Raw genomic sequence first — 23869 nt, 5'->3', positions numbered from 1 at the left:
ACCTGATCTCAGAGTTGTCGGCCTCTCGTCTCTGAGGTGGAGGCCCTCCAGCGTCCTGTTTGTCCATGCCTTGGTAGCTCTGTGGTGGAGAGATGGGTTCGTAGTTCTCCATCTGCCTGCCTCCTCGCTCTGGAGACTTACCAGGCCTGAATGGGAAGGAGAACAAATCTTAGATGGGTGATGGGAAGTAAATTAAGTTTCCCTGTAATCATCGAGACGTCGCGTACCTGGCTCGGGGCTTGTCCGGGGCGTTTTCTGGGGAAACTCTGCTGGAGGCTCTCTGGTGGTGCGGAGCCTGGACCTGGTTCTCAGGGCTGTAGCGGCTCGGCGCCTTGACTCGACCTGAAGAGGACCCGGGCGGCACAACGCTCTGGAATGTGGCCGAGGCTGAGGAGGAGACGGGAGGAGGGTCCTGGTTCCGGGCGAAGTCCTGGGTTATGATATGCTGCATTTACAGGGAATGAACACAAAACCAGTGTTATTAAGGCACATCGTCGTTCTTGTGATGCAGAATACTGTGTTCTCCAGCATTTCTTACCGAAATGTGGTCTGCCAAGGTCATAACTCGGTGAGTTTTGGGGACCTGCGAGTAGCTGTCAGCCTGGGAGGACGGCAGCTGCTGGGAGCTGGACTGCGGTGGCTCCCCTGACGGCCGGTAACGACTCGTGTCGTACGCCCGCATGCCAACTGGTGATGGTTGAGCAAGAACAGAGCATTGTTATTTTGGAGAGTGAGAGAGGTGGCCGGGAGCCAGCCGACTCTGTGCCAAAGGTAACTGATCTACTGTACATCTGCCGGCAGGTGACAAGAATAACTTGGGAGTGCAGTCTGGTGACTAGACGGGTGCAGAGGAGTGCTTTCTGACAGCCTCAAATGTCAAGGTCAGTGGGTTAAAGTTATTCATGTTATGGTATGTTTGGTACTCGACAGCGAAAAGTAGCCTGCACGGCCAAATCTGCTTCACCACTGTTGCAACAAATTTCTTCTAAAAAGAAATAGACTCAAAGTTTGAGTTCATACCTGCTGCCTGTTGTTGCGCGTCTTCTGGTTTGTCCTGTTGGGTTTGGACCGGGGAACTAGCAGGACTGATCACCTCGATGGCTCCTCCACCCGTGTTGTCATATCGGCTGGACGATACTGCAGGGCAGAAACAAAAAAGGGTGGACAAAGGATTACTTCTTACAGCCAGCCAAGGACAAAACATGCCTGTCCATTCAGCGTATTGATCATGTTGCTGTGTCACAGTGTACTTATGTAAAGTTGCCAGTCTAACACACTCACAGCTGCTGGAGGAGTCAGAGCTCTGAGAGCCTCGCTCCCTCGAGTCTTTGTCTGACGCTATCTGACGCGTGATGATGACATCGATGAAGCTCGCGGCTGTGATGGTCGTCTTTCCGTGAGTCCGAAGCTCCTCTTCAATGCGGGACTTTGTTTGAGGTCCCTTCTCCTTCACCCCGACACCCGCACCCTCGGAGTAGGCAGGATGAGGCTTACCGCCCGGCAGAGACATAGAACCATACGGCGAGTGCAGAGATCTCCGCTCTGCCTCCTGCTGCTGTTGCTGCAGCTGCTGTAGCTGCTGCTGTTGCAGCTGCTGTTGCTGCATCTGCTGTTGCTGCTGCTGCAGCTGCATCTGCTGCTGCTGCTGCATCTGCTGTTGTTGCTGCAGCTGCTGTAGCTGCTGCTGCTGCTGCTGCTGCTGCTGTTGCTGCTGCTGTTGTTGCTGCTGCTGCTGCTGCTGCTCAGAGAGGCTGGGCGCTCGACGAGCAGCGGCCGACGAGGACATATCGTCGTCACGTTCGTGTTTACTCTCCTTCACCTTGGCCACGTCCATCTGTGGAGCAGAGGCTGCAGCGTCCACCAAAGCAGCCAGAGCGTCGGCTGCGGTACTGTAGCGGGAGCTGCTCTGTGCTGCTGATGTGGTCGCTGCTGAATGAGGCCTGAAGAGCAAAGAAGGAGATAAAAACATCAATAATGTTTCCTGAAGGATGGGTTGTAAGATGTTGTTGTGCATCTCAAGTCCAATGACCAGACTTCATAAAACATAAATAAAGTATATAAATACTGTGCATACACACTAACAGAATAATAAGTGAGCTGATGTAAACGCAGGTTTAGACTCACATTAGGGAGGTGATGACACTCTTTCCCTGGAAGATGCTCGGCCGCTGCTGAACCACCACATCCTGTGTCCTGAGCGAAGGGGAAGCGGAGTGCAGATAACCTCGACTCCCGGGCCGGACTGGCTGCTCTGGTCCACCTTATAAAACACATCAATGAAACTTTACAACACTGTTTTTAAAATATTAAGACCCAAAACATGATGTCCTCTATTAAAGGGAAATAAGCGTAATGAATTTGAGTTCTACTTTTGTGGTAAACAGCAACAAAACAACTCACCTCCACGGATGTATTCGTTGGCTCGCTCTCTGTCCCGCTCCCGCTCTCTCATTTCCCGCTCTCGCTCTCGCTCCCGTTCCCGTTCCCGCTGCTCCCTTTCTCTTTCCTTTTCCCTCTCTTTCTCCTGCTGCTCCCGGTCACGCTCCCTCTCCCGCTCTCTCTCAGCATTGGCGGCAGCGGCAGCAAGGTGGGTCGGGTGGCCTGCGGAGAACAAGGACATCAAACACACAAGATGAATGAGAACACTACTCATGTGGTCTCGGCAGGATGGATCAGGTTTCCTGTAGAAAGCTGAAATCTGCACACTCATGGAAAATTGGGTCCCAGAAACATCACCGTATTTTCCATTTCAGACGAAACCATCAACGGCGCAACGGACCACACAGCCATCTTGAGCTGCTGCTCGGGAGGCATATCAACTATTCATAAAGGCTTCAAATGATTTTAATCTTAATTGGATAGAAACACAAAAATGCTCCTGCAAATCCAGAACAAAAACAACGATAGTCCAGATCACTGAACTGACGTCGTCACCATCATCACGGTTTGCTTTGGTGAGTTTAAGTCTACGTATTACAACAGTGGATTTAGAGAATATGACTCAGAGACATTTGAGTTTCAAATCCAGACATAAAAACTAGAAAATGAAACTTAAAAAACTTGCAGTATATAAAAGAATCCATTTCTTTTCCTAACTAATTGTTTTGTGCCCCTGAAAATTTAAACAAAAGACAGACTACCACCGAGGAACAGCCAGACGGTTTCGTGGGAAAACATTCCCGGTATGGCAGCGCCACTTAACTGGATCTGCGAGCGGACAGGCAGGACTGACCTTTGACCCCCTCAGGCCAGTGCAGGGCTGCGCTCTTACAGAGATGTGAGGGAACACGGAGATTGTGGCAAGGAAGATAAGGGAACACGGAGGTGTAGCGGGGGGCGGAGGAGGGGGGCGGGGGGAGTCCTCACCTGGCGACATGGAGGTTGGGTTGAAAGCCCTAGGAGGGAAAGGGGGCTGAGCTCCAGGGAGGTAGGCGATGCGTTCCAAAGTGGAAGTACCTGTTCCCCCAGGATGAGGCAACAGGATAGTTGGAGGCATCTGGGCTAGATCAATAATCCCTTTTACAGACAGAAGCAAAGGGCCAGCGGTGAACAACAAGAACCGATCCATCAATTTCTGAATGTACGAACACCGTATACACTTAGCTGTAACCCATCAACTTCATCTGTTAGTGCTCCCAAATACAGATTGATCAGTAAGCAAAAAGGGCTGCAATGAGAGTGGAATAGTGGTCAACTTGTAAGAGGCAACCACTCAGCAAATGGAGATTTGGATGACCCATACCCAATCGATAAATTGATTAGTAGCCGAATCAGTTGCAGCCCCAATATAAAGAGCAAATCAGTTAAATTTGTCAAGGTCATTTGCTTCTGGGCGTCTGGAAAAGGTAGCCACTACTTCACAAGCACACAGTCTGCCCACGGCAGAGTCAGCCAGTTGAGGGCCATACCTCGAGCTCCAGCTGCGTACGGGATAGCGACAGGCTGTTCCCGTGGCGACAGCCCTCTAGCCATGTCGGGCCGAGGGATGACTTGCATCTGCTGAGAGGTGATATAATCGTTGAGGATGGTCTGTCGCGTGTTCTCCATGGTGTACAGCTGGTAGGTATTGTGGTAGCCTGTAGGTGACTGCTGCCTGGGGAACATGAACGCTGCAGCAGAGGACCAGAAGGAGAAAAAAAACAAAACAATATATGAACAGACGGCTCACAGATACTTATCACCACTGCTGACGTCAACAGCTGAAAAAGATCCTGCCCATGTAATGCCTATGAATTAGAAAGCCTGCGTTGCTTTCATGAATTTATTCCGAATCAAGTCTATTATCATTCTATTCACGGTGGAAAGAGTGAGAAGGGTTGAAGCGCCGTACCGGGATCCAGCACTCTGTGGAAGGCCATGGTGGGGTCGAGATGCGGAGGCAAGTGGGCTCTGTACACCTCCCCAGGAACAACAGGCCGGTGGTGGGGGTCGAAGGGGCTGTGAGAGTCGCTGCCCGACACGGGGGACTTGGCTGGGACGTTGTCCTTCTGTGTCGGAGTCATGGCACTCTTTCTTTCATGTGCAGCAGACTTAGCAGAGCTCATGCCACCTTCATCACAGAGAAGAACACATGTGGCTCTTTTTAATTAAATGATGCAAAGACTTAATCTCATATGTCATTACTTCTGTCACAGAAAACAAAATCAGGAACAAAAGTTAATTCAGCACTGAGCACTGGGTAAACATTATGTACCACTTCTAATATGATTATTGTAGCAAATGAGATGATCTGGTTTAGTAAGATGAATGTTGTCTTACACCATAATTATAGTAATTATAGTGTTAGATAAGCAATGGATGGCTGAGAAGCTGAAGATCCACAGTTTGCAAATAAATAGATAAGGTAATATACCATCTGGACCACGTCCCAGCATGGGAGATCCTCGAGACACGGGATTGGTGCTGTAGTTGACGGGGGTCCTGCGAGCATTGGCGTCCTCGTACATGCTCGGGCTGAGCTGGGATTTGGCGGCCTCCTGGTGCGTGGAGCGCAGGACAGAGGTGGAGTTGACCACAGACGTGTGGCGTACTGGCTTGCTCTCCTCGTATTTGACTCGCTCCATGGCCTCGAGTTGGGGCATGCTGTGGGGAAGCTTGCTGGGGCTGGTTATTAGAGACTTGACATTGTGTTTGATGGTGGGCTGGTTCAGAGGATGAATCTGGTAGATGGAGGGAAGCGTTTGAAGAAGGTCCGGTTAGTCATGAATTCATTATTAACATCATTGGTTAAGTTCAATATGTTTGTGAATTTGTTATATTCAATATTAAAAAGGCTCAAAGTAAAATGAGAGTCAGTAATATGATAATATGATATGATAACTGTCTAACCTGAGACATGGAGCCCTCCATCACCCTGCGGTCCGACAGGTCAGGGGTCTTGCACATGTCCTGGCCAGACTGGTCTTGCCGGGGGATTTCATGAATGGAGCGTCCCATTTCTTTGATGGTATTGCCTCCCTCGTAGGGCTTGCCCTTGCCGATACCCCCTTCGAAGGAGCGGATAGGCGGGCTCTCTCGTTTTATCTGTTTTCCATATTTCATGGCATCCTCATAAGTCTCCGCAGCGGTTCTCGGCGTTCCTGGAAGGATTTGAAAAGAATTTCAGCTTCCTTTGTTGTTCAATTATGCTAATAACATCAGGAAATATGGTAAGCATTACAGTTAGCTTACCTTGCATGATGGATCCGGTGATCAACGGTCTTTCCTTAGAGTCTCCATGGAGACCTTCTCTGGGTAAGGCTCTGCTAATTAACCCTGAGGATAAGAAGACAAGCACCATCACCCCCTGATACAAAACACACACACCAGGACACAACTATGGACTCGGTGACACACAAGTCGTACCCTCGAATGGAGCTCCTTCCCTGCTGGGGTGTCCTCTGCCCATGGGTCCCTCTATCATGTCGTAAGGGCGTTTTAGCTCGTGGCCTGTTCGGGGGCTGCGGGTGTTTTCTCTGGGGTTCTTAATCGCTATTGGACATAAAAGTCTATGATCACGTTTGTGTGCTCAGTGAAGAAATACACAGCAGTTACTTGTCTAAATCAAGGCATTTACCGTCATAGGACAGGATGTGACCACTCTTGCCTTCATAGATGACATGACCTTTAGCCAGCTGGTCTCCCCTGGCCTTGTCTGAGCTGCTCAGGTCCTCTGTGGCCAGCTTTGTGATCGTGCCCTTCAGGAGGTCAGCGGCGATGCTTGCCTGGGGCAGGGCCGGTGTGCCCTATTTAAAGGGGAGCGCAAAGAAATTGCAACATCAATAGCAAAAACACACACCGCAAAATATATCAACACCACGAAACAAAACAAAGCAAAAAACACAGTTCATTCGTTACCTGAGTGATCGATCCTCTGAAAGGCAGACCCTCACTGACCTTCGCTGGGTTTCCTCTGCCATCCTGTATGGACGGAACTGAGGCTCCTGGAGAAGAAAAACAGAGAGAGGCTGTTTGACTTCAGTAATAATAGTTGGTTGAGTGTCAAAATATAAACTATAACAAGATATAGGCAGAAGAACCATAGAAAACCACAGAAAGTAAACTGGTCATATTTTTAGGGCATTCACAGGAGTGACTTTTTGCAAACAAATGGAAATTTAAATGTTTGGAAAACATGTCTACAAACAGGCCTCAAATCAGTCAATCCTTCCAATTCTTTATTCACAGGACAACTCCCCTCCAAGACAGCAGCTTCTCCTGGTGTGGTTTGTTGTAGTAAGAATACTACTATCAGAGAGATGCTGTATAGAAGTTCAGAGGTCAACTGAGAGTATATTTCTTAATAGAAATGGCTTTTGATTTGGACTAGTGCTTCACTTTCTGTCAGTTCTGGAGTAACACAACAGAGTTGTGATTAGATGACTATAATAATGTGATCCCAGATTAAAATCCTAATCGCCCTGTTCTGTCGTTGATCATGGAAGGATGAATTTTCACTAATTTAGTCTTCACAACAACTGGAAAAAGTATGCATCAGATTTTAAGCAAACCTTTTGTTAGTCATCCTTTTTTTTATGTTTGCTTAATGACAGGCAAAATATATATTATACAATAAAACGTTGTTATAGCGTAGTTTTATGATGCATGAGATAAACCCTTATGGCCTTCAAAGTGTGATGTCAGAGGCGGTGAGGTACTAAGCTGCAAATGAGTCTTTGCTTGATTTTAAGTCACACTGTGTTTTGAATGTTGTCGTTTATGTTTGAACTGGACAATTATGAAATAGTTTCGTCATGTGCCAATCTGTCGTCCTACCAGGCTTGTGAGGATCCTGCTGCCGAGGCAGACCCAGAGAGATGGAGCCCACGGTGCTCTTCGTGCCCTCCGGCCCGTAGATAGCGTGGGACGGCAGGTATGTACCAGGAGTTCCCTGGAAAAGCGATGACAAAAAAGACGTTTCAAAGTTTTTGTGAGAATAATAAAGTTATATCCAGTGATGATGATGATCTTTAAAGTGTGGCAGCTCAGGGCCTGTAACACGCTGGCATTAAACTGTGGTAAATGATGGGTTAACAAATAATAAACAAATCAAGAACACACATTTTACAAGATGCATTTTATTAGGATTGCATCAATCGACACAGATATTATAAATAGTATAAATCATAAATTAAAATCGAATTTGGATATTGACTGTGTTCAGTGCCTTTGTTGTGTTAAAAATGTGTGAATATCAGTGGTGTAGAGACGTAAGGAGGGCTGTGACATCACGCTGTTGGTGCCTCACCTGGGAGATGGAGCCTCCCTGGATGAAGGAGGGCTTGTCTGTGGGTTTGGTGGTTGGAATGAGTGGAGGAGGAGAAGGAATGTTGGGAGGTCGACTGGGTCTGCTGAACGTCACGCGGACTCCGTCTTGCATGCTCTGGATCAGCTGGTTGGGTGCAGGGTGGAGGACTGGTGGGAATACAAAACAAGAATGAAGACCATTATTAACATTTGGGCATTAAATATCTACCTGGACAGTAAATAACATCAGGTCACTTAAACCTGTTGTGCCAATAAGTTCTGCTTGCAGGGCGCCACAACTCCAACCCACTCAAAATCAGCACCTCTTCCACTGCTGATACGGCTCAGCTCAACTTTACTAGCTATTTCGGTTTGCCATTGGCAAAAGTCGTGAATGGTACCGGATAACATTTTTGGTATCACCTCTGAGCTGATTCTAAAAGGTTACATGGGAACACTGCAGACCACTGATATGCAGAGAGAATCTTCACTGCATGCGCGTCACAAGACCTCCAGCACAAACCCGTCATTGTTAACTTGCCAAGCTACTATGTTGGCTGCTGGTTGTTTTTTTTTTTTATTTACTGAACTATCTGATTAATGGTAACCCACAAAACCACACTGTGGCTAACTGAAGAGGTGTCTGGTTGCAGATGAAAAGATTAAGCGAGTGTGTGTCGAGTTAAAGATAACCACATGGCATCGCCATAGTAACGATGACGCATTGAGGGGGTACTATCTGCAGTGGAAAATGAAAAACAGAAAAGAATCTGGCACCAGAAGCGAGTCCAGTCGAGTCGAGCCGAGCTGGTACCAGTCGTGCGAAAGGGGCTTTACCCATTAAAGTTCAATTCCCATCAAAGATGACATGATAAAATATTCAGTCTCATTCGGACAAGACTCCAGTGAATGGTGAAGTATGCACTGAGGGCCTCAGTTGATAGGTTGTCTTCAGCCTGAGGTAACTTTGGCCCATGCCGGCTGTCTGCTTCAGAGTCTCCGGGGAAAGCTGAGTCGACGAAATGGATCATACCACACCACAAACATACATACACCCACACCGACCGGGAGTAACCTCCCTGCAGGGAGAGCGCCTCGTGCTCTGCACTCTACAAAATCAAAAATGCAAATGGATGAGAGTTTCTCCAGCGGGCATGGATGTCACCATCCTGCTGCCTCATAACAGGGACAGATAAGAGGACAAGCCAGCCTATGACGGATTTATAAATCCCTGTTGCAGGGAGACCTTGTGTCACGCATTAACATTCATGCGGCAGTTCAGCATCAGAAACAACAACATAGTTTGTGAGGACAGGATAAATATGTTTGCCCCAAATGGCAAACACCAAAAACAACAGCAGTTCAAGTGAAAAATGCTATTTTCAGATCAACAAGAGCAACAGACATTTTCACAGGGAAACTTCACAGTGCAGTTTAATCCTCAGCGTGACGCAGAAAAACTCATTCATGCGTTTGTTACTTCTAGGCTAGATTATTGTAATTCCTTGTTGTTATGATGTCCAAATTACTCATTAAAAACCTTGCAGCTGATCCCACATGCTGCAGCAAGAGTACTGACAGGATTTAGCAAGAGAGATCATATTTCTCCAGTTTTAGCTTCTCTTCACTGGCTTCCTATTAAATCAAGAATAGAATTTAAAATTATCTTGATGACTTACAAAGCTCTACATGACCAGGCTTGATCATATCTTAGAGATCTTATAGAACCATATAATCCTAGCAGAGCACTTCGCTCTTAGTACGCTGGTCTACTTGTGGTTCCTAGAGTTTACAGAAGTAGAATGGGAGGCAGAGCCTTCAGTTTTCAGGCTCCTCTCGTGGAACCAACCAGCTCCCAGTTTGTGTTCGAGGGGCAGAAACCCTCTCTGGCTTTAAGATTAGACTCAAAACGTTCCTTTGTGATAAAGCCTATAGTTAGGGCTGGCTCAGGTAGACCTGAACCAACCCTTAGTTATGCTGTTATAGGCCGAGGCTGCTGGGGGACCTCGTTACACGGAGCTTCTTTTCTTTCCTCCTACTCTTTAACTGACTCATACCTCACCATCTTTTTCTCTCCCATAGTTTTTGCTTATTGTCTGTTGTCTCCATTTAGTTCCCTCGCTCGCATAGTTTCTCTTCTTTCTTTTGCAGATGTCCCGTCATGGAGCTGCATGTCTCTGCCCTGCGCTTGTCGTCTCCACCAACAGTTCTTCTCTTCTATCTCTATGCTGTCCTTTTCTCTCTCTGCTCTCCTCTCACCCCAACCGGTCGAGGCAGATGCTCCGCCCACCCCTGAGCCTGGTTCTGTCGGAGGTTTCTTCCTGTTAAAAGGGAGTTTTTCCTTCCCTCTGTTGGAGGTTTTTCTCCCTTAAAGAGGAGTTTTTTTCCCCTCCTAGTTTATGTGTAAATTGTTGTATTGTTGGGTTTCTCTGTATAATATTGTAAAGTCTTGCTATAAGGACTTTAATGTGTTAAGTGCCATGAAATAACCGTGTTGTGACTTGGCGCTATATAAATGAAATTTAATTGAATTGAATTAATCACCGCTGCAGTCCTACAACCAAAGTCTGTGAATACAGAGAGTGAATGCTGTTTTATGACATAATGAGAAACTCAAATTTGAAGCAGGATCAACATCAAACTTGTTTACAGCTTTGATCCCCTCCTGCCTCCTTCTAACATGTCTTTGCTCTGGTATCAGTTTCAGATTCTTGTAAATATCTTAAAGTTGTCCTGCATGAACTACATTCCTCTCACCTTGTCTGGCTTTGGTGTCCCGACCGAATTTAAAAGGATGATGTAATAACCATCCACCAACAGAGGGTGCGTGACCGCCTGTCTGCCAGTCCAGGCAAACAAACTCAAATTCAATTTTACAATTAAAAGATTATTCATTTATTACAACCATGTGCAGTATATTTTTAACCTTGAAATGTAATACACTTCACCAGTGCTCCCTTGAAGCAATCATGGTGCAGCAGTGTTAGTACAGTTCATTCACCAACAATAAAAACCCATTTGTCCACACGTGCTCCTGTACGACCGATAGTCAGCTTTAACATTACAGCTGCAGGAAAATGTATTTAATTACTATTATTTATATATTTAAAGTTATAGTACAATGATTATCAGTTCATTACAATAATACAGCTGCAAACAAATATTGAAAATGGTCATATAACTAATCGAATAAATGATATAGTTAATACTTGCAATTTGAATAGGTTAGTTTGAAATGCATTTATGCTTTTTCCAATGAGTAAAAGATTTAAATCTCAATCTATATTCGTGTTAGGTGAAAAATTGCATCCCATTTAATTCAAAAAGTACTAATCCAAACAACTTGCCTAAAAAAAACATTTCCAGCAGGTGAGAAGTGATTGCCCAAACTGGTCTTCTTAGTCATTAAAATATGGATATGGAGTGCTTTTGAAAGCAAATCAAATTTCTCAAATAATTTATCATTCAATGCAAAAAATAAATAAAACTGCAAATAAAACTGGAAGTTGATTGCAGCCACCACTGGCAGTGATTGACACACAATCTCAGCTTCTTTCTGAGAGAAGGAAAATGTAGTGGAAAAGTTTAAAGCTCAACGAAGTGTGACAGAGTTTTCTCTCCACACTGGTGGAAAAAAAAACAACAACAATGTGACTGACGTATTGACACACTTGGTACAGTTATAAAATCATCAACCAACTCTAGTCTGTGATTATACCACAAGGAGCTGGCTCATGCTTGTTTAATTTGCCCTCTACAGTACTGGTGCATGTGTCTCAGCCCACAGTGCTTTTCCTTTGTACAGCAACTCAGGCACTGCGTGGCCCAAAAAACGGATTCTTCATGCAGCCTAATACAAAAAGTAACAAACTGAAAGCTTGGTCCACATGAGCAACTAGTCAGAAAAAAACGGCATCTTATCAGAATATAAACTATCAGCAAAAGTATTAAGTAATCATTATGTCTGGCAGAGGTTTCGCTAACACTCCTCACATCAGCGAAACATTGATTAAATTCATCCTGTGCATGGGAGACTCTTCGGACAAGACGAAATTCAACCTGACCTGTCCAATGCACAGTCCTCTAAAACGTTGCCAAACCCTGACTTACGACAGGATTAAACACTCCACAACAGCCTCCTCTCTGCTCCTAATTCAACTTCCAATAAAGATGATCCAGTTAATGCATATACAGATATAAAAAAAACAGGTGTATTTAGAGTTGCCTCCAAGAGAGTAAAATAGAGATGCAAAAACATGAACTGAAACATAACATTGCTTCAAACAACAAGTGTGCAGCATTTCAGTCCAAAATATTTAACCCTCTACTGTGAACGGAGTCAAAAAGGAGCCTCCAATGTCAAACACAAGAGACAGCATGGGTGTCAGATGAGGCAAATTGTATCAGCAAGGGAAGGAGGAGGCAAGAAGGGTGGGGAGGAGATGAGGATGTGTGCTTTTACCTGGCGGCACACTGTAGAAGGAGGCATTGGGGGCGTTGGGGTCAGGCCGGGGTGAGGCCTTGCTCAGCTCCCTGGGGATAAGTCTGTAAGGAGAGCCTGACTGACCAGAGAAGGCCTCCTGGTCCACAGCCAGCATCATGTCATAGGGCATGTAGGGAAAGGGCTTACCTGCAGTACACAGGCATAGGGACAAAGGAAAGATAACCACTATTAACAAAAAAAACCAATGCTGGTGAGCATTGAGCCGACCCAGAATGGATGGACCTGAACAACTAACACCACCACCAGGACAAACACCCGCTAAAACCAACACAATACATATCTTGGTGTCAAAGCTCAGCAGCTTCCTGACAGCTGCTTTACTCTTCACAGCACTCAGGCTGAGAGGTGCTAAAAGCTTTGCAAAAATCAAGCCATAATGCATTCTGCCTAGCGACTGTGCAGCTCTGCCCTCTGAAGCTTAGTGGCTGAACTACGCCTGACTGCCCAGGAGCAGCGAGTGTCCTCCTCTGACACGCTCAAGTCACACAGCTTCAAAAAACAAACAAACACCAAAGTCCCCTTTCAGGGCATCAACACAGACTTCAGCTCATGAGTCTGCAACCAAATGTAAAACATTTTCAATGTAAAACTTTTTTCTCTTGGCTCAAGCTGAACCACATTACGACAGATCAGCCTCAAACATTTCCTTTTCTGAAACTGCACCAAAATGAATGGGTCCTGAAAATGCGATGGCTATAAATAGTCCACAGCGACACGGAACAAGGCTGACGGAGCGGTGAGCGGGAACAAGGAGATGTGCGGATTGAAGGAGGAGAGCTGTTGTTCTCTTACCGTCTCGGTCCAGGATGGTGGGGCTGCGGGTGTTGAACGGGGGTCTGCGGTCCAGGTCTCCCATGTCCTGCCTCTGCTTCTCTTCCTGGTGCGCAGACTCATGCACCGCTTTGATCTGGTGTTGCAACATGGCGAAACCGCTGATAGGCACACCACCGGGGCCAAAAGGACCAGGCACCTGGAAAATAAAGGAGAGAAGAAGGTCCAGATGAGTTGGGATGACAGATATAAACTAAGTCAAACACAGACCAATTTGTCTGGGCACTAAAGCACTGCACAGAAACCACTGATCAAATTTCAAATAAGAAATGCAATAAGAAATGCATTGGAACTTATGTGTTTGGAAGATAAAAGATTAGATGCTTTAATTTGTAACTCTATAAAGGATATAGTTATAATACAGACACAAATGAACTGTTGGTACATACATACTACTTAGAAATTAGAGGATTAATTTCTGTAAGTCTAAGAATGAAGGCCTATAGTGTTTACTATTATTATCACTGCTCTTAATGACTGATGTTTGCTTTCAACCCGCTGCTTTCCTCCGTGCCAGTCAAAACGGGTCAACCGGAGGGGTGACTAACCATGGGAGGGATGGCTGCCGCCCGCTGCTGCAGCTGCTGGATGTTGAGTTGGGCTTGCTTGGGTGAGGACACCAGCACTGAGCTTGGAGGGTTGAGCAATGAAGGCTTATCCATGGAGAATATTCTGCAGAGTGGGACAGAATGTATAAGTCACACAGTAATAACACAAACATGGTACTGTTCCTGTTAAATGCAATTATGTAGTATGAAACATGAGGGCGTGAATACAGCGACTGTGAAAATTCACCTCTGTCGTTCAGGCTCTGCTTCCACATCCTCGTCAGCACTGCAGGTGGCGCTGGAGTCATTATCAGAGTGGAGCTCCCTCTGCCTGTCCCCGTGGTCTCCCTTTTCTCCTTTCTCTTTGAGCTCCGGCTCCATCTTGACCTGAACCTCTCCTATCTTCATGTCCACATCCTGAGGTTCAGTTTTAGGATGCACCAAGCCTGCGAAGGTAACCACCCGGGTTTTTTCCTCCTGACATCCAGCCTCACTCTCTGGGCTTTTCTCTTGTTTGACGCGGAGCTCCCCATATGGCGGCTCTGGGGCCTTTCCGTTGCTGGCCTGTTCTTTGTCCTGGTCGGAGCACTGAGCATCTCCTGCACTGCTGTCTGCCCTCTTGGAGTCCCCAGACTTTGAGGAGTCAGCCTGAGAGGGGGAAGGGGCACTCTCCGTGTCGGAGCTGTTGTCTCCGCCTGAGGAAGCATCAGAACAGGAATTAATGCACATCAAACGATGCATTAAATTGACTGAAACTAACAAGACTTTTAAGTATATTTAGGACAACATACGAGGCAATTCTAATAATGAAAAAAATAAATCACCTGTCATGATGTAAATCTAAACAGCAGTGAATACTGGGTGATTTATTGTGTAGGACAAACCAAGAGTGTCAATAAATGAATAGTGAATTAATAAATAACCCAAGAAGTCACTAAAACTATTAACATAGGTACCATCATGCAGGCTGCAAGTAATAATCTCAAAAAGATGCATATTGCTGCATCAATATCAACAGCAGATAGTGTGAAAGTCTGAACAGAGAATCTACAGCAGCAACCTGCAAGTTAAACTAACAGCTGCTCATCACATCCAAAACTATTGGCGAGACTTTAAATTGACATTTAACTGATGATGAGGTGTGTTACCTCCACACATTTCATAACTACCCATCTGGAATGGACTCAGTCACACTTTACTCAAACACACATGTACTTGCCATTTTCTCCTCTTCCATATTTGGTTTATTTAATTATCTTCATTTATACCACTAATGTTTGTCTAGGCTATGTCCAAGATCTCAAAGATACAATTGCAACCTTTAATGATAAAAACGAATCATCTGTTGCTTTAACACCTCAGTTTAGGCATCTCAAACACAAACTGTGCAGATATACAGCATGTCAAACACAACAGAGAGGAAACAGAATATTTTTTGTGATAAAGAAATTAATGCATATCTGAAAAATCAAACCTCTTTGAAATAAGAAAAACAGCCTGCCCCTATTGGTGTCCGTATTGTCTAAGGCTGCAGTTGTTGCCATGGTGATGGTAGGCCAGATGGTATGTCTATGCAAAAACAATTTGCAGATGCATAAAATGTATCAAACTAAAATTCGAGATGCTGCTTTACTAAACAGACAAATGGCAAAAGAGTCCACTTCATTGCCTAATATGTAACTGTATAATATGTATAATGCGAGCTCTGCAGGATGTAATTCACCAGGGCCTCCAGAGCAGTGTGGGTTTCCATGAGATGAAGAGAAAGTCAAATAAACACGACACAAAACCTTGTGACCTCCTGATGTCGCTACTGCTATCTTATGAACTGAAGGTTGTTTAAATTATACATAAATCTCCTGAGCCTGACCACTTTCCAGCAAAAAGCACATGTAAAACACGGTGCTTTAAAAAAAAGGCATTACTCATGATAATTTATATTTCTACACGCAGCATGGTATTTTTTTTCATAGTGGGCTCGCCTCACTGTGTAACAAAGATAAGAGCTTCTGGAGAGGATGGAGGCGGGCAGACGTGCAGGGTTGCTGGATCAAATAAGTGGACCAGCACTTTTTGTTCAAAGAGCAGGACTTTCTACAGTCTTCAAAGGCTCAAACTGTTATGCAACAGGCGCCCACGGCCTGATTTAGTTCATATCTTTTATCTCTTCCTCTACCCCTAGCCTTTTATTATTTGATACTCCCTCCCCTCCTGACTAGTCAGTTGAGAGCAAGCACATTGCCATCAACTCAAATGAAATTCTTACATATCAAAGGGCAGCTGGGATCAGGCTTTCCGGGTTTGCACTGCATTCTTTCTCTCCCTACCCTCTTTACTTAACATGTGTTCAGGCATGACGCTTCAACAATAGGACACAAATTGGACGCACAAACCTATGAGACAAACGTGCGGCCTTTACCCAAGTTGCTCTCGCACTCTTACCTCAGATAAACAGGAAGGAAAGTGGAAAAACAGCGTGCTTGGGAATGTGTGTCGAACAATGAGTGCATGCTTCCTATCATCCATCTCTCTGACCTTCACTGTCATCTGCGTTGTCCTCATCATCATCAGGTGATGCTGTGGCTAGACCATCACCTTGAGACCTATCAGCACGAGCCCTCCGTGTATCCTGGGAAACAGACGGACAGAAATGATCATCTTGTACTCGTGCATTGTAGTTACAACAGTTCAATGGCAGACAAACAGAAGCCTCTTAGCAAATAGCTTACCTGCTTATGCTGCTGGAGCAGGTTGTCCAAGTTGTGACGTCTCTTGTAATTGAAATAGAAGTTCTTGCACTGCGCCTCGCTTTTGGTGCCCACCATTTTGGCGATGGCTGTCCAGTTTCTGCCATGCTCAACCAGCCCTGGTGTGGAGGAACAGAGACAATTCATCTTTAAAGGTGTAACCTTAATACTTGTCAGAAGACAAATAAAAAAGGCTGAAATCATTTGTCATGTATAATAATAAGAGCTAATGCTATATAGGACTGATCAAAATCATGTTATACATTGTATTTGATAGGCTTCAGCTGCAGGTATCAAAAGCCAAGCTCCCAAAGCCTGATTTGAGACAAGTGCCCTCACACTTCTGACATTTCCAACTATTGCTTCAAGCTGTTTTAGGGTCACAGCTATGGTTCAAGAATTAATTATTAATGGGCTCTCTTTACAAAAAAAAACAAGCTGTTCCAGTTGTTTTGACTAATGAAGGAAAACCTGTGGTATTATTGCAGAATTACACTCCATTCATGAGATCCCTGTTGCTATGGTTCGCTGTTGGTCTTCCCCGTCCTGATTAACACTGGGCTGAGGACACAATCAGCCTCAATAGTCTCAAACTTTTAACCTCCTCTGGCACGCTGGCAGTGAATTGGACGACTGCCATTTACCTTTGACATTAGAGCGTCTCTTCTCTAAATCCTGCAACCCGGGTGACCTCGCCTCCCTCCCAGCCCCCGCTGAGATGAGGGATTCTGGCAGCTAAACACAAAACCCCATTACGGTCCCAGTTAAATGAAGGAATGAGGCCTTGGGGCTGTTCGAGTGACTCGTCGGAGTTAAAGTTACTTGAACTTTGAAAAATGTCAGCCAGGATGGTCTTGTGCATTTTGTGATATATAGTAAACTGACTCTATCAGCTCTCCATGGAGCCTCATTTGTTTTCACCACTAGGACAACTTCATCTCGCAGCCATTAAAACATACTGTATATAAACTGATGTCTCTCGCACATACTGATCACTGTCCCACTGTTTCATATCAAAGCTGAGCACTGCACCAACACATTCAACCGGACATATTTATCATTGTTACCTAATGTCTTCAGATGAATTTGCACTCTGTGGCTCAACCATCTCGACAGTTATCACATGACAAACTATGATATGGTGCCACGTGACGAGAAATACTCAAGCGAACAGAACTTCTTCAACCCTGTCAACTCTGACAAGACGAAAACTTTACAGATATTGCAGAAAATATCAGTATTATTCGTATTATCATGTCAACAGTCAACCCAAAAATATAACACAAATATTTATCAATGTCCTTGATAGGCCTTGACATTCTTGGCACAGTAGACGCTTGGCATGACAAATACTTTATGATTGCTGTAAATATTATGAGGGAGAAGTAATAGCAAATAACACAACAGCCTTTCGGTAAAAAGTTTCTTTGTAAAATGTATAATTTTGAGTCTAGTTAGAGGGGTGTTGATTAATTTCTGATGTAACTTTGAGGTAACCACTTGTGGTGCGAAGTGTTATATGCACATTGTAAAGCGTCCTAGTTATGCAAACATCATCTGAAGCAGTAAAATCTCCAACTTCACTGACTAATTACAAAAATAACAGTGACCAGCAACCTTGAAAATACACATGTATTAAACTGTGATACGCGAGTTCAATATGACAAGATTCTGTTTGGTAGCGTTGACTGTGAATGTTCTGTTTGGTGACACGTCTGCTTGGAGGACAAAGAAGGATTGTTGACCGGTTACATTTCTGATTGGCTTTAAGTAGTTTTTTTTTAAAGACCGAACCAGAAAAAAACATCATTCCTCTACTTCTGATTTGACCACCAGGTCTGGCATGTGTTAGCCCTGCATTAACACCAGGGCTTCTGGAGATCAACAAGTTATAACTTATGACTGTGCTTGCATGACCAGCCATGTGCAGCAGCATGAAAGTGATTTATGAATCTGGCTCATCACATGGCTGGCCTCTTTAAATTACACTAATCCACAGACATATGTATCATACAGGACTGAATGCTTGAGGACACAGCAGTAACATGTAGTTTTGTAAAGCGAGAGAAAATGGACCTGACTGAGAGTCTTAATTAATGGCTCTTAGTACTCTGGGAACTCTACAGAAGAGCCTACACCAACAAAGCCAAGCAAAAAGGGGGAACACTTGAATGGCATATGACCGACTGGAGTGCAGTGGTGCAGCCTGAGTTTGAGCACAGAATACAATAAATATTTTGAAGAATTTACAAGACCAAAGTAACTTTCAGGAATCTGAGAAAGTGAAAGTGAATAATACATGGTGATCTTAGGAGGGAGATGTAACTGCCACGCTCTGATGCTTCTTGGATGGCCTTAATAGATTACTTCTGAGAAGCCAGCAGAGCAGTGCAGCTAAAAGGAAAAAAAAGTCTTCATGGTCTCTGGCAGCTTTCAGCAGAACACCAGAATAAGATTCTTGTGTAAATGCACATGCACATTCATTCCTGTGTGCATGGAAGCAACAAGCAGGGCGAAGTGATATCTGATAATCAGATGGGAAACAGCAGAAAAAAAAAAGGGAGGAAGAAAATGAGACCAAGAAACGCAGAGGAAGCTCAGCCATGCTGAGAAAGAGAGGAAGGACGGAGAGATCCAGCAAGAGAGAGAAATGAATCAAAACACTACCTTTTTTGGCAACCTCCATCTCCTCCTCGGTCCAGCGAGAAGTTTCTCCGGCTTCACCAACACCAGCTAATCACAAAGAAAAGAGACACAGCCCCATCAGCACTGACAGAAAGACCAGGAGAGAAAATGAGAGAAAGTGAAGGAGGGAGGGAGACACAGAGAGAGCGAGAGAGCGAGAGCGAGAGAGCGAGAGCGAGAGCGAGAGAGAGAGAGAGAGAGAGAGAGACAGTCCTTTCTTCAGCCTCCTTCTCATGGCCTCTAATCTAATAATCTGTTTACATTCAGGGGCTGCAGAGACCAGCTCCCTCACTTACACTCTTGCTCTAGCTCACTCTCACCCCCACCCCTCCCCCCAACTCTCTTTCTCTCTCTTTCCCCACGGCCCAGAGCAAGCCCTCCTCCTCTCTAATCCACGAGGGGAGGGCCTTGGTCAGCTGATGCAGTGCCAGACAGTGGAGGAGCCAAGAGCCGTGCCTCCCTCTTTGGGAAATGGCCTTGGATGGAGACAAATAGACAGATAGAACAGCCAGCCCGAAACCCTCCCACCCCTTTCTGCTGTGTGTGAGAGAGAGACACACACACACACACACATTCCTCCTCCTTGTCTCTTGGCTACACAGTTCAACCCCCCCCCCCCCTCCCCCTGAACAAAATTCACAGAAGTGCACGGTTAGTGTGGAGGGGGTCAAATGAACTGTAGCCCACTCTCCTCCATGGCATCCAATGAGACTGTGTAAACATTCGGACTAATATAGCTGCAGAGGTACCCTTGACATTAAGAGGACTTCTGCTCCGCCCCCACCCAACTTTAAGATGAAGAGATCAATTCCCATATTTTAGATTGCTCCTACCAAAGTTCCGAGACACACAGTCTGCTACATTTAGTTAAACAAATGTCTACTGGACCCGACTTCCTTCTCTTGTGGCAAAGTGCGAGTTACCCGATGACAGGTTCAGCTCCTCTAAAGCGGTCATTAATCTTTGAGATATAAAAACAGGAAGCTGTCGGTCTCCAGTGTTGCGTCGCACCTAATGACATAAACATACACCCTCCCCCATAACTTCAAACTAGATCAAACCCCCACCTTTGGGCCCCACTGAATGAGCAGCTTCTTCAACTTTCCTGGCACCTTTCAAACGAGGTAAAACTATCTCTCTCTGACAGATAGCTACCCTTTAGCTCCTAGCCAACATACTTCTAAGAAGCACCATAGCTGAAGGGGTTACAACAGGGCACACAAACAGTCCTACACAAAAAGTCCTACACAAAATCCACAATGTAGTCACTGAGGGAGATTACATTGACACAGTCCTACGTTACCCATGACATGTCCAGACTGCAGATGGTTTATTAATCACATTATAGGGTAAACTTTGAATAACCCAGACTGCTGAGAGAAGCCGACTTCCACCTGCTGCGGTGGGAACAGGTGGCTAAGAAACACAGAACAGTTACAAAACAGTGAATTAACCACACAAAAGGCTAAACACGCAGGCACCTGGATACCTGAAAACCCGAGTGGACACGGTAGCAGTGACACACTTCATAAAGGGTGGGAGAGGAGCCGAGTACCATGACAACAGCTCCACCAGAGCAGCGCATTACTGTGGTGATGGACGAACTGCAAACAGCTTCCAGAGTGGAAAGCAGTTCTACCTGGCAACAAGTGCCTGAGCCAAATGGCCACTTTCAGCTTATTCAGCATGTTAAGAGAGAGAAAGCCAGCAGAGCGTTATTGTGAAATGTACCTAAACCTTTTTTCAGTTGCGTTTGCCAAGAGAGGAAAACAAAATATATTTTTGTCTCCTCATACAGGTTGATGCGTGCTTTTTTGGCGCACTGGGTCAATTCACATCTAAATGACTGGAAATTGAAATTTTGCATGTGCTAAAGGTATATAAACTGTATATATACACTGTGGCAGCACAGTGGTGCAGTGGTTAGCATTGTCGCCTCACAGCAAAAAGGTTCCGGGTTCAAATCCGGTCCTGGGCCTTTCTGTGCAGAGTTTGCATGTTCTCCCTGTGCTTGCATGGGTTCTCTCCGGGTGCTCCGGCTTCCTCCCAACATCCAAAAAACATGCACCTCAGGTTAATTGGTGGTTCTAGAAATTGCTCTGAGGTGTGAATGGTCTTTGTTTCCGTCAGTCTCTCTGTGGACCTGGGAGGGAGGCTGTAGCTCAGTCAGTAGAGTGGGTTACACACCAATCAGAAGGTTGGTGGCTCAATCCCCAGCTCCTCCTGCCCACATGCCCAAGCATCCTTGAGCAAGACACTGAACCCTAAAATTGCTCCCAATGGTATACCATCGGTATGTTGTAAGTCACTTTGGATAAAAGTGTCAGCTAAATGTAATATAAACTGAGTGTTGACTCTCAAATAAATAAGTATTATTTAATAAAAACAAAAAAATGCCATGCCGTCTGCTAAAGCAACTTGGATGAGCTTTACTCTCATGCTTTAATGCTGAGGAATCACCAATCTGATGCACTTTTGCTTATATTACTATTGTGATCAAAATATTGTCTGATTGAATTTCCTTCCTCTGATTCTGAGTCAGTAAGTGGCTTCCTGTCTTGGAAAAACACAAAACAATTTCAACAACCCCCAGAGAGCATATTCAGAGGAGTCACCTTTACTAGCATCCATGGAGGCTACTGGAGTCTGAGGTTTTGCAGGCTCCTTCATGGCCTTCTGCCCTGAGTCCGGTTTTGAGAGCTGTGGAGGATCTGGTAAGGCAGGCTCGGGGGCAGTGGGAGGGGCTTCCTCTGCTGCCACAGACGCAGCCTCATTGGCCATGGAGCGTGTGGTGATCCTTCCCTTACGGCGGCCCTGGCTGTTGGCAGTCTTCCTGCCACGCGGCGTGTTTTGCTCCTTTCCGTCCTCGTCCTCCCCACCGTCGCACTTGTCTTTGTCCTTGCCAATGTCCCTGTGGTTTTGGACAGGGAAACACAGCTTTTAACTGGTGGTACAGCAAATATCTATTCCCTTTTGACTCAGCAATAACAGGCTCTTCTGGTGATTTGTTCTTTTCCTCCCCGACTAAACTGGACAGACATTTTAGGAGGTTAGCGAGTCGTTTGTCTGACCCTGCTATACCCCTTCTTCCAAGTCTTCTGTGATGCATTAACATCCATCTCTCCCTCAAAGTTCTCCCAGAAATCCTCATGATGTCCAATGATAATTTTTATGAGACAATATAACGATCCAAAAACAGAAATGGCCTTCTGTTCGTCACAGGATTGCAATGGACAACTCAATAAAGACAAATTGACTCTTACAGCATGATAAAAGACACCTCTCTGTGATGTCTTCACTCCTCCTGTGTTCATTCTTTTGTTCCTATTTGGCATCAACAGATTAAATCCAGGAAGGAGTGCTTCATTACCAGAACGAGCTACAGCCGTTGCCTCTTGTTTACAAAAGGAAATAATTTTGTTGATATATACAACTGTAGCAGTGCAGAGTCATTGAATGTTAAATAGGGTTGGGCAGTGTCGACCAAATTAGCTTCTGACGATGTCTACAACGAACCATCACAATGACATCATGTCTATTTCAGTGACCACGGTGATCTTGATGCCAGAGTCCAATCGCCAGTGACCACGTCAAAGGTGAGTTGTTTACAATTTATCTTTCAAAAAACAGCACATAGTAACATATACAATTAACTGAAAGGCCTGAAATATTATGTAATACGTCTAACTAAGACATCCTTTCTATGACGTGAATGGATCAAACACTGAGACCCACCAGAAGGGAGCTGTACCTGCAGGGCTGACGGACTAGAGTGACACCAGGACAAACAACAATTCTTAACTCACCTAGAATCCTCCTTTTCATCTTTCTCTTCCTCGTCCTTCTTTTCCTCGTCCTCTTTTTTCTCTGACTTCTCAGATTTTTCCTCTTCGTTCTTCTCGTCTGCCTTTTCTTCTTGTGAGGGACGTGTTATTTGCTGAGGACAAAACACACAGGGAAAAGATTCGGTTGTTTTACCTTGAAACATTAAGAAAAAGCTCAATGTGGAGATTAGTTACAGTGATTTCTGTTTGCTAAAAGTTCATATAAATAAATTTAAAAAAGGCAGGGACTTATTAATTCTTAAAAAACCCTCTCTGTGATACATTTAAAAGGTGATTCAAACAATCCCCACAACCAAAAGCGCCATATCCGACTTTATCTTCTTCTGTCAGAATATGCCACTCACATGTCAAAGACTTACGGCCTTTACAACCCTCCTACTGATAGTTACTCAATTCCTGGTTCCTGCATCCTATCAAACAAGCTCTCCTCTAATACTACAGCAGTGCTTTCATTGGCCCTATAAGCATTTAAGAGGAGCATTTAAAAAATGTACAAATGAATACTTAAAATGTTCTGTTTTAAAGTAGCCAGATTAAATCATAGCCTGGTATTACCAGACCATAATATGTGGGTCTGGCCGTGCTCTTTTGGGTATTTTTTCCAGATGTTGCATCCTGATTGGGTGTAGACCTCAGGTTAATTTACCTATTACAGCAGCGTTTAACCAATCGGCAAAGACCACCATATGACGTGTGTTGTACGCCAAAACTGACCAAGCTGAGAATCTCCTTCAGTGTGAGTCAGTTGCAGACTCTAAAATTTTAGTATTCTTGCTACAATTTCATTTCCTTGATATTTGCCAACATTGCTACAACTCACCGCTTTATCCAGCTCTGCCACCACCGCCATTGTTGGAACTACATTTAGAAACAAACGCTTGACTTCAGCGTCATCGGACCGGTCACTGATTGGTCCGTCTTTCAGAGCGGCTGAGCGAACCTTCCAGAATATAATCAGAAAAACGACTGAAGCTGAAAATCAGG

General features: G+C 45.0%; 1 protein-coding gene across 10 annotated transcripts in view; it reads right to left on the bottom strand.

Annotated features, from left to right (window-relative positions):
- The window catches only part of ncor1 (nuclear receptor corepressor 1), a 55122-nt gene that overhangs the window by 3912 nt on the left and 27341 nt on the right, over nucleotides 1-23869 (bottom strand). For 4 of the 10 annotated variants that reach the window (XM_069146954.1, XM_069146957.1, XM_069146955.1 and 1 more), the window contains 28 exons: nucleotides 23706-23825; nucleotides 22847-22977; nucleotides 21656-21951; nucleotides 19023-19088; nucleotides 16338-16474; nucleotides 16144-16237; nucleotides 13856-14303; nucleotides 13609-13732; nucleotides 13022-13199; nucleotides 12188-12355; nucleotides 7727-7893; nucleotides 7255-7369; nucleotides 6337-6422; nucleotides 6056-6224; nucleotides 5845-5970; nucleotides 5671-5754; nucleotides 5329-5579; nucleotides 4853-5159; nucleotides 4331-4549; nucleotides 3909-4109; nucleotides 3367-3516; nucleotides 2401-2601; nucleotides 2125-2260; nucleotides 1282-1940; nucleotides 1021-1137; nucleotides 539-687; nucleotides 228-445; nucleotides 3-146 (listed from right to left, as the gene is read on the bottom strand). In XM_069146954.1, the coding sequence (XP_069003055.1) occupies nucleotides 3-146; nucleotides 228-445; nucleotides 539-687; nucleotides 1021-1137; nucleotides 1282-1940; nucleotides 2125-2260; nucleotides 2401-2601; nucleotides 3367-3516; nucleotides 3909-4109; nucleotides 4331-4549; nucleotides 4853-5159; nucleotides 5329-5579; nucleotides 5671-5754; nucleotides 5845-5970; nucleotides 6056-6224; nucleotides 6337-6422; nucleotides 7255-7369; nucleotides 7727-7893; nucleotides 12188-12355; nucleotides 13022-13199; nucleotides 13609-13732; nucleotides 13856-14303; nucleotides 16144-16237; nucleotides 16338-16474; nucleotides 19023-19088; nucleotides 21656-21951; nucleotides 22847-22977; nucleotides 23706-23825 (5261 nt within the window). The remainder of the gene's footprint in view (nucleotides 1-2; nucleotides 147-227; nucleotides 446-538; nucleotides 688-1020; nucleotides 1138-1281; nucleotides 1941-2124; nucleotides 2261-2400; nucleotides 2602-3366; nucleotides 3517-3908; nucleotides 4110-4330; nucleotides 4550-4852; nucleotides 5160-5328; nucleotides 5580-5670; nucleotides 5755-5844; nucleotides 5971-6055; nucleotides 6225-6336; nucleotides 6423-7254; nucleotides 7370-7726; nucleotides 7894-12187; nucleotides 12356-13021; nucleotides 13200-13608; nucleotides 13733-13855; nucleotides 14304-16143; nucleotides 16238-16337; nucleotides 16475-19022; nucleotides 19089-21655; nucleotides 21952-22846; nucleotides 22978-23705; nucleotides 23826-23869) is intronic. The other 6 variants (XM_069146958.1, XM_069146960.1, XM_069146956.1 and 3 more) reach the window with 5 other exon arrangements.

This window comes from Embiotoca jacksoni, unplaced genomic scaffold, assembly GCF_022577435.1.
Source record: "Embiotoca jacksoni isolate LCO1_2020_lvr unplaced genomic scaffold, fEmbJac1.0.p SCAF_13, whole genome shotgun sequence".
Taxonomy (NCBI): Eukaryota; Metazoa; Chordata; class Actinopteri; family Embiotocidae; genus Embiotoca; species Embiotoca jacksoni.
The sequence above is the reverse complement of the archived record's forward strand: the minus strand, read 5'-3'. Positions and strand labels throughout refer to the sequence as shown.